Source organism: Macaca mulatta, chromosome 3 (genome assembly GCF_049350105.2).
Source record: "Macaca mulatta isolate MMU2019108-1 chromosome 3, T2T-MMU8v2.0, whole genome shotgun sequence".
NCBI classification, from domain to species: Eukaryota; Metazoa; Chordata; class Mammalia; order Primates; family Cercopithecidae; genus Macaca; species Macaca mulatta.
This window is the reverse complement of record NC_133408.1, coordinates 175,493,844-175,511,129: the sequence shown is the minus strand read 5'-3', so window position 1 is coordinate 175,511,129 and position 17,286 is coordinate 175,493,844. Positions and strand designations below refer to the sequence as shown.

Sequence of the window (17,286 nt, the reverse complement as noted above, 5' to 3'; positions counted from 1 at the left end):
TAAAACCATGATGGTTCTGGGTTCCTCCAACATATAGCTCAGTGAAGATCATCTTGCCTGAGAACTCTGAGGTCCTTTTCATTGCTGCCAAGAACATAAAACTAGGAGAGGGCATCTGAATGGTGAATGCGAAGTCAGCCTGCACTGTGTAGCAGTACACATGATGAAGCTGAACTTAAGAACTGATCTGCTGGATGGATCCCACTGGTAGAAATGATCTCCTTGGCAAGGTTAAGTGTCACCCCTAAGGGAAGCCCTAAGTCCAAATGAGCCTTGTTTATAAGGTATAATACAAAGAGACCTAACTTCTAATAGCTAAGTGACCTCCCATCCCAAAGCAGCCACTCTGGGAGACCACATACACCATAGCAATGCTATCATGGTTGGTAACAAGGAATCTCCCTTTGGAAACAGCTTTCTAAGCTTCTAGCATTTTTAATACCCACAAGGTAAACCTTCATCCTTTGGGGCTCTAGTTCATTGCGCTAACAATTCAAGATCAAATCTTGTGAGCCAGATGGTATGATCCAGGTGGATACTGTAAATTTTCATCAGTATCAAAAACAGTGACTACAGAATAATGACAAATTTTTTGTGTGGTTCATAAGCTGATTCCAAAAGTGACTGCAGAACTAGCCAAAAAGCAACAAGTTTGTACTAATAGCTACTATTTATTAGATAGTCTGCAAAGCACTGTGCAACATTACATACATTATCTCAATAATTTTTTTATGAAAACCCCATGAGGTGGATATTTACGTCCACATCTACAGATAATGCCAGAGTTTCTGAAAGAATAAGCTACAAACCCCTCTGACACACAATTTACCTATTAAATGAACCTAAAAGTTTAAAAAAGCTGGGCGCAGTGGCTCATGCATGTAATCCCAGCACTTTGGGAGGCTGAAGTGGGCAGATCACTTGAGGCCAGGAGTTCGAGACCAGTTTGGCCAACATGGTGAAACCTCGTCGTTACTAAAAATACAAAAATTAGCCAGGTGTGGTGGCAGGCACCTGTAATCCCAGCTACTTGGGAGGCTGCAGCCCGAGAATCACTTGAACCCAGGAAGAAGGGGATGCAGTGAGCTGAGACTGTGCCACTGCACTCCAGCCTGGGCAGCAGAGTGAGATTCTGTCTTGGAAAAAAAAAAAAAAAAAAAAAAAACTTTAAAAAAAAAAAAAAAAGAATAAGCCACTTGCCCATGATCACGCTGCTAAGAAAAGTCAAACCATAATTTAATCCTAATCTGTCTCACACACAAAGACAACCTTGACAGGAATAAAACTTACTTCCATGTAGGAGAGATGCAACTCGTCAAAGAGAAGCAGAATCACTTTATCACATACAGAATCAGTGTCATTACTGTCTGAAAAAAGATGCTCTGCACAATTCTGCCAATGTATTGATTCTGAACCTGCCATGTCTTCAAAAATGGCATTATTAGTGAAGCTGCTCAACAAGCCCTCTGAAACAAAACAGCTAATGAAATGGGTATTTATATTTAGTCTAAACTATACTTTCAGGACTTTATCTTATAGCTCTATCCTGAATCGATATGTTTAATAACATTAGGAATGAGGTTATCATTGTAACAGCAAAAGAACAACCTAAGCATTCACCAGTAGCAGATTAAATCAATTATGTTGTATCTATTCAAAAAAATATTAGGCAGTCAAAAAAAGAATGAGGTTCCTTGCTACTTACTTGCTGATATAGAATGATCTCCATTAAAAAAAAAGAAGCGAGGGTCAGACCTCTGTGTATAGTTACTATTTGTGTTACACATGTTTGTTTAGGCACAGACTCTTTCTCAAAAGTGTAAGGCAAAGTGGTAACAGTAACTTGTCAAAGAGGAGCCAGGAGCCAGAGAACAGGGGTGGGAAAGGCCCTTTACGTGAAATTACTTTTCTATCTTGTCCTGTGGGAAAAGTTAATTATTCAATTTTTTTTAAATTTAAAAACAATACAAGCTGATTATACATTTGACAAATACAGGGAATTTCTGACTGCAGGATAAAACAAAGCATCAACTACAAAGAGAAGCAGAAATTCTTCTTGAGCTGCTGATTTTACTATACATTTGGGCTACATTTTTTCTTAAGAGAATCACTACAAAGTAATAGTACAAATACCTTTTTTAATGTGAAAAGGTATAAAATCTCCTTTAAAAACTTTTCACTTATCCATCACATAACATCAAATGTACCTGTAATCCCAAGTATGATTCTTCTGAGAAGGAAAAGTCAGATCAAATACATCATTAAGGAAAAACATGCACACTAAATAGACTACGAACTCTACTGGGACAAAGACCATTATTTTGCGTATTTTTTCATTCCCCAATTCCTGACAGGATTCTCAGAATCATTTCTTAGTTAATGAACAGCAAATTGACTCATTGGTTAAATTACCAACTACAGAGCTGCCTAACAGCAGTACAAAATAAATGAATAATTCACCAAAAACTAGCTCTAGATATTAATTTTAATTACTTTGTAGCAACATAATTTAGTACCAAATGTTTAAAAAGTACCCATTATAATTGCTAAACTGTGAAGTCACTATTATTTGTATCTGACCAGCTATACAAAACTCATCTGTTTTTCTCTTGACAAAAGGTAGTAAAAATCGCAAACAATAAAGAAGACGCTACTCATTAAAAGTCATGTTTACTAATCTAGCACCATAATTCCAGTCTTAGAACCTCCCATGCAGTTGGAAAGGGAATATGGGAAGAGGTGAGTATGTTGGAAATGTAGGGTAGTTCTCAAATTGGGGCCCCATTTTGCTTGCTCTAAAGCAAAAAACACAGGGTCTAGCAAAGAAGAGAAGTGCTGAGGCTGGAGTCGAAAACAAAAGCTTTTGGTTCAGATGATAAAGGAGGCCCTCAAGAGCAGTAGAATCAGTGTATCCCGAAGGCAGTGCTGGAGGCAGTCTCATGCACTAGGGGGTTTCTTCTTGGCATCCAAGTCCTTTTTAATTTCTTCAAGTTTTTTAGCCAGGTTTGGTATCTTTAAAGAGAAAAAAGATTATTATAATTTTGCATCTACCTAATCAATATTCTTGTACTTCTTTTCCTCCAAAGATAAATGGTTTTACAAGCTTTTATCTTCCTCCGAAAGAGATCTCCTAAACAGTGGTTCTTTTTGCTTTCTTTTTTGAGATAGGGTCTCTGTCACTCAGGCTGGAGCGCAATGGTGCAAACATAGGTCACTGCAGGATTGACCTCCAGAGCTCAAGCGATCCTTCCCGCCCCAGTCCCGCAAGTAGTTGGGACCACGGACATGCCACCACGCCTGGCTAATTTTTTATTTTTTGTAAAGATGGGCTTTTGCCACATTGCCCAGGCTGGTCTCAAACTCCTGAGCTCAAGCAATCTGCCCACCTCGGCCTCCCAAAGTGCTAGGATTACAGGCGTGAGCCACTAAACCCGGCCAATAGTGGTATTTCTTAGCCTCATAACTGCATAGAAAGATATCAGAAGTTGTCAGATAAGTGTGCTCCTCTCTGAAAGCCACTTCTACTTTTGTATACCCACTTCCACTCGATCTGGTGCCAAGTAAAGGTTGTGAGTATAAACAATAAATGTGACATAATATAGCCTTTGCCTAGAAAACTATATGACTCAAACGAAGGTTGACAAAGGAATTCCCTTTGTCATACAAAAAGCTTTACAACAAAACAAATCAATATCATGTTTCCCTTGCTTGTCTTTTTCAAACACCTGTCCAGAATCCCCATTCGTAGGCTGCTGTACCACCTGGTTTTCAACATCGCCATCTATAAAGCGAGGTTAATACAACTTCACAAAACTCTGTCCTCAAATGTGCTACCCTTAGAATTTTGAAGATGGAATACAGATCTATATTTTTCAGTCCCCCTACCCAGATGCATCTCCAAAATTCTAAGTCATCTCTACTACTGGGTAGTGGGGCTGAAAATATTATCCAATTAATCTTTAAATTCTCACTTATCACATGATTTCCCTAAGAATTTTAAGAGCCCAACTTAATATTACTCTGAGCTAACAAGCCACAGCTAAGGATCTTCATGAGCCCAGCTGAACTGAAGGGATTTTTCCCTCTTGTGGTGATACGGAAGAGGACAGATGTTTCATGAGCTGTATTACTTTTTCAAACAATGGCAAACCATTCTCAATATTCAGGAGTTTGCCTCAGCCCTATGGACCTCATTTATGCTGGAAGTCACACCTTACCTCAAACAAAGAAAAGTCACTCTAAAACAGTTACATGGAATCAAGGCAGTCATGGATATGGCCACTTACGTCATAGTTCTGAGCCAGATACATTCCAACCACGTTGCCCAATGTAAATCCAAGCTGAAAAAATAGAATAGTAAGAGTTACAGTGCATACCGAGTCCTGTGCCAGTATGATTCCAAATTAAAATACGAAGACAGTATCTTCCTAAGAAGCCTAGGACAGTTAGAAGACCTTAATGTCCCGTCTAGGGCTGTGTACAACATGAGAGTCACATTTTTCTTCTATAAACACAGAGATGCCCTCTCCAGAGGCTAAAGAGTATACAAAAGAATAAATGGTGACACCAACCAAATGTAAGAAAAAAATAAAACCGCAAAAAATAATAAATGGTAACACTGTATAAATCTACCCTAAATTATCTTATCCCCTCACAACTCACATAAATACTTGACTACAAGTTCTGGAAACTCAAGCCAAAGTTCAGATTTTTCTTGTGGAATGCTGCAATTTTTTTGTCTTTTTTTGGTTATGGATATTGTTATTCCTTTTCAAATCAAATAAAAGTTATTCATAAAAGTTATACTATAAAAATACTTTTTAAAGTATTCACTCAAGGCCGGGCACAGAGGCTCACACCTATAATCCCAGCACTTTGGGAGGCCAAAGTGGTGGATCACTTGAGGTCAGGAGTTTGAGACCAGCCTGGCCAACATGGTGAAACTTCATCTCTACTAAAAATACAAAAATTAGCCAGGCGGGGTGGCTCACACCTGTAATTCCAGCTACTCGGGAGGCTGAGGCAGGAGAATCACTTGAAACCGGGAGGCAGAGGTTGCAGTGAGCTGAGATCATGCCACTGCACTCCAGCCTGGGAGACAGAGCAAGACTCCATCTCAAAATAAATAAATAAATATTCAGCCAAATCATAGGATCTCAGAGAATGAAGGGACTCTTCACAGTTTACAATCTCTTCATAGTTCAAACAGAGGACCTTGAGGCCCAGGATGGAAAGGGACTTCTCCAAGGACATTCACAACAAGGAGGACAAGACAATCTACATTAGCTTCACACTCAAAAACTAAAATATGTGATGACAGAAAAGAAGAGAAAACTCTGACACACCACTGAGAGCACATATGGCTTAGCACTCTGCCACAGGTACAGTCTAACATGCTAACAGGTACAGTCTGGCAGAATATTTAAGGTCGGTGGGAAACACAGTGACAAGAGACAGGTGCAACATTTAGAAAACTTTAAATATTTATCCCATTTGGTGACTATTTTCCTAAACAAAAACTGGTTCATGAAATTTAGATATACCCAAAAGGGCCAAGGCTCCTCAGCTTTGAGTTTTAATGATAGTAATTCCCTGTTTTCCTCTGGTAATTAAGAGGCTCCATCTGGAGCTTAATTTTTCATTTTATAAATTCAAACTAGCATGAATTTTTTTCATCATTTTCTTTAATCAGTGTTGCTTTTATTCAATCAATACACAGCAGAGAGGTTTTAAAAAAATAAAGTGTGGCACTTAACACCATCAATCACACATGGCGTGACTGAACCTTATCTTCAAGTTGGAGATGCACATAGGGGAACAGAATGCAGCTGAGTTCTTAGTACGCTTTAAACTTACTAAGCTTGAAACACCAAAAGCATAATTTAAATTGGTTTGTTATTAGCAATAAAAAACATAGAAGAGGCTATCTAATCTCTAATCATAGACCATTCTGATCATTTGATTAATCAGATATGGCCTGCAAAATCCTACTTTTACCAATGTTGCACCTTGAAGCAGAATGATTTTTTTCTCCTATGGGTTGAAACCAGTTAGGAAGAGGTTTTCCAAATCCAGAAGGAGTATTAAATTTGCTTAAAAGAAGAGAAAAAAAAGAAACAAATGAAAGTATTAGCTCTAACACCAAAAAGAAAAAACATGGGATTTTAAAACTTTCAAAAGAAATAATGGAGTTCGGTTCCACCACTATCAGGCAGTGTGCCTAAAGCAAGACACTTAACCTCTCTGGAGCTTTGCTGATTTGAGCTTCCTGATTTATAAAACATTATACTCACAATGTAATGTCCAGCTCCAACATTCTAAGATTCCTAGTTCTTACCATATCTGTCTCTAAACAAATGTGGCATGTCTAACGTGGCTTCATTTTGGCAACTTCGCCAGGCATCAGGGCACATGAAAAACTCATGATTATTTTAAAACACAACACAAAACAAAAACCATAAGCCTCTAAACAAATCATATCCAATTCCAGTTTCAGAATACTACCAGATCTACCAAAGGGGTCTTTTAAGATTAAATACACAAGAAAAATGTCACTAAGAGAAATGTTTCCGAATACTACCGGATCTACCAAAGGGGTACTGTAAGATTAAATACACAAGAAAAATGTCACTAAGGGAAAAATGCATGAAGCCAGAAAAGCATATACAGTATGTTGTTCATGGAATGGTCAATAGGCATGTTTACACACAAAAAAAACCCCTAAATCTGAGGAACAGTGACTCTGTCTGAGAGGTTAGACTGGAGTCAGATTATAGGAGGTCTTGGATGAGTCTGAAACCTCGTGGTAGGCCAAGAATGCCTAACTTCTTCCAGGCCAAGACCTGGAAACCTCATCAGTAGTTCTGTCAGGTGAATGCCATCACAATGCCCTGCTTCCCCTACATGGTCACCTGTTAGTATTCCCTGTAGAGAAGACTGTGGCATAAGGAGTGCAATGCCTTCTTCCCAAGCTCAATACTAAGTGCATTACTATCACACCCTCTCTGCAATAATTTTGAGACTTTACGGGTATGAAAAAGTAGCTTCTTTTCACAGGAACATTGGGGACAATTAATGGTACAACACTGCAAGTTTGAAAACAGAGGACTGAGATGAGGAAAGTAGTGTACAGGAAAAATAGATGGGAAGAAGATGCTGGAGCTAAGAGCCTCAAAAGAGAAGTCTAGACTGGCACAGAGCAGTACACAACAGAAGAATTGCATTGTCAGCTCTATAAATAGAGAGTACACTAAGAATCAGTGAAGCTCCACAATCCATTATCCACAATTCTGAAACCCAACTCAATCCAAACTACATTACACCATAACTCATTTGGTAACAAAAGCATACCTGACCTGAACTAACAGCAGACTATTTATAGTCATTATCACATTTTAGTGTGAATAATCACTTTTTGCTATAGCAATAGAAATCTTTAAATATAGGATCCTGCCTTAGACCTCCTCACTGGAGAATATGTCTCACAGCAAAAATATTAATACATTTGATTACAAAGTGCTATCCCAGATGCTGCTGGGGGTGTTAAGTACCGAGGTACATGATGCAGCTTATTACTTTTCTAAAATCTAAAAGAAATCTGATTTCCTAAATACATACGGCCCCTAAAGATTTTGATTAAGGGACTGCAGACCTTAATATGCTAAAAATCAACTTCATATTTAGCCCCATGAAAGGATTAAAAATGATCTCTGCCCTTAGATAACTTATATGATGAATAGGAAGAAATGCTAGGTAAAATAGTTGTATAACAACAGAAGGCAGGACCCCGCACAGGATTTTCAATGTTAACAGATGCTCCAAAAATCAGAACTAGGCCATGCATTAAGTGGCAAAATGAATGATACAGAAGTGATTCTTTTAAGAAATCATACTTGAAAAATATGTACCTCAGGTTGATATTAAAGGCTCTAAATATGCTAAGTGTTCACATTTAAACTGGTGATATGGTTTGGCTGTGTCCCCACCCAAATCTCATCTTGAATTCCTACATGTTGTGGGAGGTAACTGAATCATGGGGGCAGGTATTTCCCATGCTGTTCTCATGTTAGTGAGTAAGCCTCATGAGATCTGATGGTTTTATAAAGAGGAGTTCCTCTGTACAAGCTCTCTCTTTGTCTGCTGCCATCCATGTAAGACGTGACTTGCTCCTCCTTGCTTTCTGCCATGATTGTGAGGCCTCCCCAGCCATGTGGAACTGTAAGTCCATTAAACTCTTTTTCCCATATAAATTACCCAGTCTCGGGTATGTCTTTATCAGTAGTGTGAAAATGGACTAACACAACTGGCAAGGGAAATGTGAAGAATACTGAATGTGGAAAATCAAGGCACAAGATGGGAATGGAGATGTGATGACTGGCATAAAAGAAACAGGCCTGACTGGAAAAGAGAATTTGAGTTAAAGAATGGAGAGAATTAAGTATGGAAAGCTGGGCAGGGCTAGATGATGGGCTTCAAACAGCAGGTAGGACAGCCAGGCACAATGGCTGTGCTTGTAATCCCAGCACTTCGGGAGGACAAGGCGAGAGGATAGCCTGAGCCCAAGAGTTTGAGACCAGCCTGGGCATCATGGTGAAACTACATCTCTACCAACAAAATGCAAAATTAGCCAAGTGTGGTGGCATACATCTGTAGTCCCAGCTACTCTGGAGGCTGTGGTGGGAGGATCACTTGAGCCCAGGAGGTAGAGGTTACAGTGAGCTGAGATTACGCCACTGCACTCCAGCCTGGGCGACAGAGGCAGGGGAGTTTCCTTCACCTGCAGTTGTGGTAGGGAGCCACTGACTACTCTTTGCCCGCAGCAACATGATGAAAGCACTGCCTGAGAAGCATTCTCCTGGTACCTATACTCAGAAAAGGCTGAGGAAGCAAGGATCTACTAGATGATGAAAAGATGTAGGAATTAAAAACGTAATTTTATTTATTTATTTATTTTTTTAAAGAAAACTAAGTACCTATTAGAGAAAAGCTGATTACTGTGGTGGCAAGCAAACAAGACTGAATTGTTTCTATTGATCAATAAAGATCAATGGAATAGAGTGGAGAGCCCAGGAATACACCATAAAGGCTTATTATGGTCAAGTGATTTTCAACAAGAGTGCCAAGGCACTCAATATGGAAAGAACAGTCTTTCCAAGAAATGGTGCTGGGAATAATCTTTTCAAGAAATGGTGCTGGGACAATGGGATATCCACATGCAAAGAATAAAGTTGGACTCCCACCTCACACTATATACAAAAATTAACTCAAAATGGATTAAAAACCTAAATGTAAGAGCTAAAACTATAAAACTCTTCGAAGAAATCATAGGCGTAAACCTTCATGAGTGGGGCTGGGCAAACAGTTTTCTCAGATATGACACCAAAAGTACAAGTAACCAAAAAAAAAAAAAAAAAAAAATTGGACTTCATCAAAATTAAAAATGTCTGTGTTTCAGAGAATACCATCAAGAAAGTCAAAAGACAACACACAAAATGAGATAGAATATTTTCAAATATATATCTGATAAGAGATCTGCATCCAGAATATATAAATAATTCTTACAACTGAATGACACAAAAAAACTCAATTTAAAAATGGGCAAATTGGCCAGGCACAGTGGTTCACGCCTATAATGCCACACTTTGGGGGCCAAGGTGGGTGGATCACCTGAGGTCAGGAGTTCAACACCAGCCTGGCCAACTTGGTGAAACCCCGTCTCTACTAAAAATACAAAAATCAGCCAGGCATGGTGGTGGATGCCTGTAGTCCCAGCTACTTGGGAGGCTGAGGCAGGAGAAACTGCTCGAACCCAGGAAGCAGAGGTTGCAGTGAGCTGAGATTGCACCACTGCACTCCAGCCTGAGCGACAGAGCGCAATTCCATCTCAAAAATAAATAAATTAAATTAAATTAAAATTAAAATGGGCAAATGACATGAAAGGATTTCTCCAAAGATACAAATAGTCAACAAGCACATGAAAAGATGCTCAACATCATTAGTCACTGAGGAAATGCAAAGCAAAAGCATAAGGAACCACGTCACACCCACTAGAATTGTTTTAACAAAAAGAACAGCTACAACAAATGTTGCCGAGGATGTGGAGAAATTGAAACTGTCATACATTACTGGTGAAAATGTAAAATGGTGCAGCTACTCTGGAAAACAGTCCAAAAGTTCCTCAAAGAGTTGAGCATAAAGTTACCATATGATGCAGCAATCCCACCTTAGGGTATATAACCAAGAGAACTAAAATACACATCCACACAAAAACCTGCACACAAATATTCCTAGCAAGATTACTCATCATAGCCAAAAGTGGAAACATCTTGAATGTCCATCAACTGGTGAAATAATTAACAAAATAGAAATAAACGTAACAAACAAGGTGCAAGATAATTATTCAGAAGTTAATGAAAAGACATGAGACCTAAATAAATGAAGAAATGGATCATAACAGTGAAATAGTAAGGCCAGGCATGATGGCTCACACCTGTCATCCCAGCACTTTGGGAGGCGGAGGCGGGCAGATCACATGAGGCCAGAAGTTTGAGACCAACCTAGCCAATATGGCGGAACCCTGTGTCTACTAAAAATACAAAAATTAGCTGGGGATGGTGGCACACGTCTGTAATCCCAGCTGCTTGGGAGGGTAAGGCACGAGAATTGCCTGAACCCAGGAGGCATTGGTTGCAGTGAGCTGAGATTGCGCCACAGCATTCCAGCCTGGGTGACAGAGGACTCTGTCTCAAACACAAAACAAAACAAAGACATAATAGTGTAAAGGTTTCAAAAGCATAAGTCATCAGGAGGGCCTCATGGGAAAAATATCAGAGTGGGACCATGAAGAGCATTTAGGAAGGTAAAAAGGATAAAAGGAAAACCAGCCAGGTGCAGTGGCTCACGCTTGTAATCCCAGCACTTTGGGAGGCCAAGGTGGGTAAATGACTTGAGGTCAGGTGTTCGAGGCCAGCCTGGCCAACATGGTAAAACCCCATATCTACTAAAAAAATAAAATTAGCCAGGCGTAGTGGCACATGCCTGTAATCCCAGCTACTTGGGAGGCTGACGTAGGAGAATCACTTGAACCCAGGAGGCGGAGAGTGCAGTGAGCCAAGATGGCACCACTACACTCCAGCCTGGGTGACAGAGTGATATTCTGTCTCAAAAACAAACAAACAAAAGCAATAAATCACAATAACAGCATCATAGGCAGTGTGCACAAAGCCCTCAGCAGTGCCATCATGTTAGCTTCCCTCCGAAAGCATCCTTACAATAACTCTAGCTAAACCTTACGAATAAGGAAGCAGTAGCTTTCCTCAGGTAGTGTTGGTTACTATCTGCAAAGAGGTGTCTTCTACTGTGGTAAAAGAAAGAGGGGGTGCTCACTTTGGCAGCACATACACTAAAACTGGAATGATACAGAGATCAGAATGGCCCCTGTGCAAAGAGGACATGCAAATTCCTGAAGCAATGCATTTTTTAAAAACAGTCTAGGAGCAGTGGCTCAAGCCAACACTTTGAGAAGCTGAGGTGGGAGGACTGCTTCAGCCCAGGAGTTCAAGACCAGCCTGGGCAATATAGTGAGACCCTATCTCTACTATTAAAAAAATAATAATAAAGAGGAAAAAACTACAGTAAAAGAAAAGGGAAAAACCACAGGAACAAGGTCTCTTCAAGATAGAGACAATGGGCAAATATTTTAACCTGAGGAGGAATATGAACAATGGAAGGAAGATATCACCAACACAAGCAAATACAGTGGTTTTCAAACTGTGCTCCACAAATCACAACTGTAGGAGAAACATCTTAGAGGGTTCCTGAATATGTAATGACAATGCACCTGCTTAACTTGTGACTGTTTCATCACTTCTAAACCTTTCCGATCACCTACCCTTCTGTAAGAAGCTAATCCCCACTTCTGAGAAGTAACCAATCTGGGTTCAAATGACACCCTGCAAAAGAAAAACTGAACACTATCTGAATCCTTGTTGAGTGCCCCTGTTTTTAAGTTTTTTAACGTGTTAACTCATTTTTAATCCTCACAACAAAACCGTGAGGTGGGTTTGCATTTTCAGATGTGGAAATGGGAGCACAGAAAATTTCAACAGCCCACCCACGCTACCACAGCTTGAAAATGATGGGACGCAGGGTTCAAAGTGAGAAGTCTGACTCTGAAATTTAACCTCTTAAACACTAGAACGTGATGGTCATTGTTTTATAGATGAAATGACTGAACACAAAGAGAAATACTTGCTCAACTTTAGAGTCAGTGGCTCATTTGACAGAGGTGGAATCAATGTGAAAAGTAGTGCTATCCACTTATTTAAAAAAAAAAAAAAAAAAAAAGCAGTGAGGTGGGAGACCAGAGGGCAAGAGAACATCAGGGTTCCAGTTACTTCTGAGCTAGGAATATAATGGACAGCTTTAGCATCTCTCCTTAAATGCCGAGAATTCTGAATTCTCAAATCAGAATATGACCAGGTACAGTGTCTCATGCCTGTAATCCCAACACTGTAGGAGGCCTAGATGAGACCTGTCTCTACAAAAAAAAAAAAAAATTTAAAATTAGTCAGGGGTGGTGGTGTGGGTCTGTAGTCCTAGCTACTACTAAAGAGGCTGAGATGGGAAGACTGCTTGAGGCCAGGAGTTAAAGACTGCACTGAGCCATGATTGTGCCACTGGACTCTAGCCTAGGTGACAAAGAGAAACCTTGTCTCTAAAAAAAAAAAAAAAAAAAAAAAAAAAAAAAAAAAAAAAAATTAACACGCAGTAAAAGTTTATTGCAAAACCAAATAGACCCATTCAGCAAAACCACTTAGAAAGTTAATTGTAACTGAATCATGTCCTCTCAGTTTATCAATGAGCAACAGATACAGCAGGCAGCTCCATTACATCATCCTATACCCTGGAGCTAAGTGATACCGCTTTTAATCTAGTGTTTACTACAAGAAAATGACTGTCATTATTCTGAACTCACAAACTAACACCTAGTTAGGACACTACAGAAACTCCTAGAGGCAAAGAAGCAGCCGTCTTAGCTGGGCAGATTAAGGACACTCTTTTGACTAATTGGATTTAACAATCCATTACCATCTTTCAAAAGGACAGAAGAGGCACGTTTTGTGTTTTAATCTTTGACAAAGATACAGCATTTGGGGCCAGGTGCGGAGGCTCACGCCTGTAATCCCAGCACTTTGGGAGGCTGAGGCAGGCGGATCCGGAGGTCAGGAGATGGAGACCATCCTGGCCAACAGGGTGAAACCCCGTCTCTACTAAAAATACAAAAATTAGCTGGGCCTGCTGGCGCGCGCCAGCTACTCGGGAGGCTGAGGCAGGAGAATCGCTTAAACCCAGGAGGGGGAGGTTGCAGTGAGCTGAGATCGCTTCACTGCACTCCAGCCTGGCGACAGAGCAAGACTCCATCAGAAAAATAAAGACACAGCATTCGGGCAGGAGCGGTGGCTCACGACTGTAATCCCAGTACTTTCGGAGGCTGAGGCGGGTTGATCACTTGAGGTCAGGAGTTCGAGACCAGCCTGGCCAACTCAGTGAAACCCCGTCTCTACTAAAAATACAAAAATTAGCCGGGCATCGTTGCGCGCGCCTGTAATTCCAGTTACTCGGGAGGCCGAGGAGAGAGAAGCGCTTGAACCCGGGAGGCGGAGGTTCCCGTGAGCCGAGATCGTGCCACTGCACTCCAGCCTGACGACATAGCGAGACTCCGTCTCAAAAAAAAAAAATAGAATTAGAGGTTGAAAGCACCAAGTTTTGAGTGCACAATAGCTTGGCAGAAAAACTTTCACTTGAAAATTTGATGAGCAAGTCCTCCTGGAACCTTCACTAAGCAATCTTTGAAATATACCGAGTTTTGCCAGAAAACTCGTTTTTAACTCAAATAAGGAGCCAGGAGAAACAGTCTGCTTACTCATGCTTAGTCATTTCGGGAAAAATTACGTGTATACCAGTGTCTGACTCATTCCTCCAAGTCTGAAAGGTCTGATGAGGACTTAGCCTCTCGGACTTTGTGAGGTGGCTAATTTACGGTTTATTTCTGGCCCTCCTACCTCCTCAGAAATGCCAACTAGCAAGGCTCCACAGCAGGGACCGGCCGGCGACTATGTAATGGAACAGGAGCGCAGAAAGAAAGGGGGGCGGACTACGAAAAATCATCAAGGACCACACAAGCTTTAATACAAGTATTACACAATAAGCGCGGGGCGCGGCGCACAATAAGTGGCTCTGGAAACGCACACTCTCTGACACCTCAAAGTTTTAGGGACTTGGATGGATGCAGAAAAATAGGGGCAAAGGGATTTTCTGGGGAGGCAGGAAGAAAACGGCCGCCCTGAGAGGCGACGACCAGGCGCGGGGGCCGAAGGGACCGCGGGACCCACGCCCAGGCCGGGTCGGCGGGGTCGGCAGTCCTCGAGGGGGAAATGGGATCCGAGGCACGCCCCAGGCAGCGGGCCCCGCTCTTCGGCAGCTCCACTCACCAGGAACTGGAGCATGATGTCGGTGGGGAGGGCGAGGAGGGCGCGAAGGACTGCTGCAGCTCCGCGGGCCGGTCCGAGCCTACCTCCCCATGCGCGGGGGGCGGAACGCCCCGTCGACTTCCGGGTCACACCCCGTCCCGCCCTGCCTCGCTCCTCCCGCCCAGCCCGCGCCCGGAAACGACTCGCAGCGTCGCAGCGTCCCGGTTCCCCCTGGCTGAGCGCGTCGGCCTCACAAGCTGAACCAGCCGGGCAGCGAGGGCGCGACAAGACTTGCGAGGAGCCAAGTCCCGAGCCTGGCTGGGCAGCTTTGAGCATCCCGCCTCTGTAAACCTGGGCCGGGGCCCAGGAATCTGTGTTATTCTCAGCACGCGGACGATTCTGATACACAGCCCAGCTTAGGGCTCTCTGGCCTAGAAGGACTGCATGAGCAGCGGGTCCCATCCCTAGGTTCGCAGCTGAATCGTGGGAGCTTTTGCAACATCCTCTACCAGTGCCCAGCTGGACTTTGCGGGGAAGAAAGAAGGCTTGTAGCTCGCAAAGCTCCGCAGGTGTGCTGTGTCATCAGCGTTGAGGACCCAAGGTGGAGAGGCTGGGTGTTTAAGAGGCTCGGATGGCGGGCTTTGGAGTCTGGTGATACCGGATGGGGCCCATGCTGCCGTGTGCCGCACGCCAGTCACTGAGATGATGAGTTTTGCAGCAGAGAAAGGGTTTGTTCACCAGGCAGCCAGCCGAGGAGACGGGAGAACAGATCTCAAATCTGCCTCCCCAAAGATGGGTTTTAGGGATATTTATGGGATAGAGGAGCAAGGTGGTCTGAGGTGTGGGGAAAGGCGACTGGAAGTCAGGAAAAGTTTGTCAGTGGGTGATCTGCGGGAGGTAGTCAAGCTTCATGGCTCTTCATAGGATACATGGTCACAAAAGGTCATCCTTAGCATGATCTGAGGGTGGAGGTTTTGGCCCTCTAATGTCAGAAGGACACCCATAAGGCTTTCATGCAGGCCCAGTTGAGGGGTTGGTGGTCCCGGCTGTACAAGAACTGACCCAGGCCGGGCGCGGTGGCTCAAGCCTGTAATCCCAGGACTTTGGGAGGCTGAGACGGGTGGATCACGAGGTCAGGAGATCGAGACCATCCTGGCTAACACGGTGAAACCCCGTCTCTACTAAAAAATACAAAAAACTAGCCGGGCGAGGTGGCGGGCGCCTGTAGTCCCAGCTACTTGGGAGGCTGAGGCAGGAGAATGGCCTGAACCCGGGAGACAGAGCTTGCAGTAAGCTGTGATCCGGCCTCTGCACTCCAGCCTGGGCAACAGCGAGAGACTCCCTCTCAAAAAAAAAAAAAAAAACCCCAACTTCCTGAAAAACAAGAAACCTTATCAAGCAACCCAGATGTCAGAGATGTTATCCATAAGGAAGCCAGTGGGAGCTTAGATATATATTGTTTAGCTCTGTGACTTTAGCTATATGGGTTTGATTAAAAAACTAAGAGCAGGTGACTAAAAACAAGTGAGAGAAATTTCATTTGGCAGTCCTCATCAGGTTGACCCTCAGTTTCACTGGCTCAGCTGGGTTTCTTGCCTAGCATGGCCATAGGTCCTGTTGACAATTTGGTATCTCATCGCCACAAAGAATCTGTTCTTTCAGTCTTTTGGTCTGTGTGTGTATGTGTGTGTGTTTTCTCTCTCTTTTTTAAAGAATTTATTTTAAGCCTATTATACCACACAGTATGTTTTAAACACTAACTCCCTAATAAGATATAACTCCCTAATAAGATAAAGCAAAGACAAAAAAGTTCATCTTATTAGAAACAAGATATACCATCACTTACTGTCTTCAAACATTATTGCACTTTAATTTTCATAATTTGACAAAGCATTGATGAAACAATCTGCAGACTAATTTTAACAAACAACACCTGTAAGCAGACATGACCGTCCTAAATTGCTTATTAGGTATGAATTTTACAAACTACTTATATTTGCGGTAACGGTAGAGCTGGAGAGTATAGTGCCTTCTCCAAGCTGCCCAGCAAGAACCATCAGTATGGGGGAACTTATGACACTTTCCAAGGCCACGGCTCTTTCGGCCTGCAGCTGTCAGCCCACACATCTCCCTGTGTTTGTGGACTGGTTTGGTGATCGATTGGGTGTCAGGATTTCTTTTGATAACTTTGTGGAATGGATCAATGAGGATAACCTCAAAATATTTGTATGTAAAATCTTCACCAACCCAGTAAGAATTCAGGACTTTTAGAGCCCCACAGTTGTGTCCGACTCACTCCTCTGCAATGGACTGAAGGCTTCAAGCAAACTTTAGCTGGTTAACACCATGATGGACAGGCTTGCTGTAAGTTGCACCCTTAGGAACTGGGCGTTTTCGGCCACCACGGTGAACGCGAATCCTATCTATAACATAACCTTGCTTGGCCTTGTAGCCCAGCTGGTGTGCTTTATCAGGCCAGGTGGGGCAGGGAGCCTGTGGAGAGCAGAGAGCTGGAGGTACTGCCAGCAGCGGACCCTCAGAAGAAAGCACATGACATCAGACTGCTTCTTCCTCCATTGCTCCTGGATGTACTTGTATGCACCCATTTTGGCTTGCCTGATGGATGCTGCCAGACAGAAAGGAAAAAGCCTTACTCCCCCTGGTCTGTGTTTTAACATTAATGCTGATCAGTTGTTGCATTTAAACTGCAAAGGAGAGGGGATATAACGAGGCATGTCTAACCTCTCATACCATCATGTCTGGGAACTCAGTTTTAAGGTCTTTCTGGAGTCCCTTTGGCCAAAAAGAGGGTCTG

At 42.5% G+C, this 17,286-nt stretch overlaps 1 protein-coding gene, 1 non-coding gene and 1 pseudogene across 2 annotated transcripts in view; 1 reads left to right on the top strand and 2 right to left on the bottom strand.

Annotated features, from left to right (window-relative positions):
* Positions 1–2,056: 2,056 nt before the first annotated feature.
* Positions 2,057–17,286, bottom strand: part of LOC144339977 (uncharacterized) — a 359,243-nt gene continuing 344,013 nt past the window's right edge. Inside the window, exons 2-4 of the mRNA XM_077997472.1 lie at positions 14,493–14,614; positions 4,287–4,340; positions 2,057–3,012 (exon numbers count right to left, since the gene is read on the bottom strand). Of these exons, the coding sequence (XP_077853598.1) occupies positions 2,904–3,012; positions 4,287–4,340; positions 14,493–14,614 (285 nt within the window). The 3' untranslated portion in view covers positions 2,057–2,903. The remainder of the gene's footprint in view (positions 3,013–4,286; positions 4,341–14,492; positions 14,615–17,286) is intronic.
* LOC114677168 (U6 spliceosomal RNA) lies at positions 11,378–11,481 on the top strand. The gene has a single exon (XR_003728472.2). It is a non-coding gene; the product is annotated as a U6 spliceosomal RNA (small nuclear RNA).
* Positions 16,384–17,256, bottom strand: LOC106997669 (large ribosomal subunit protein eL15 pseudogene; annotated as a pseudogene).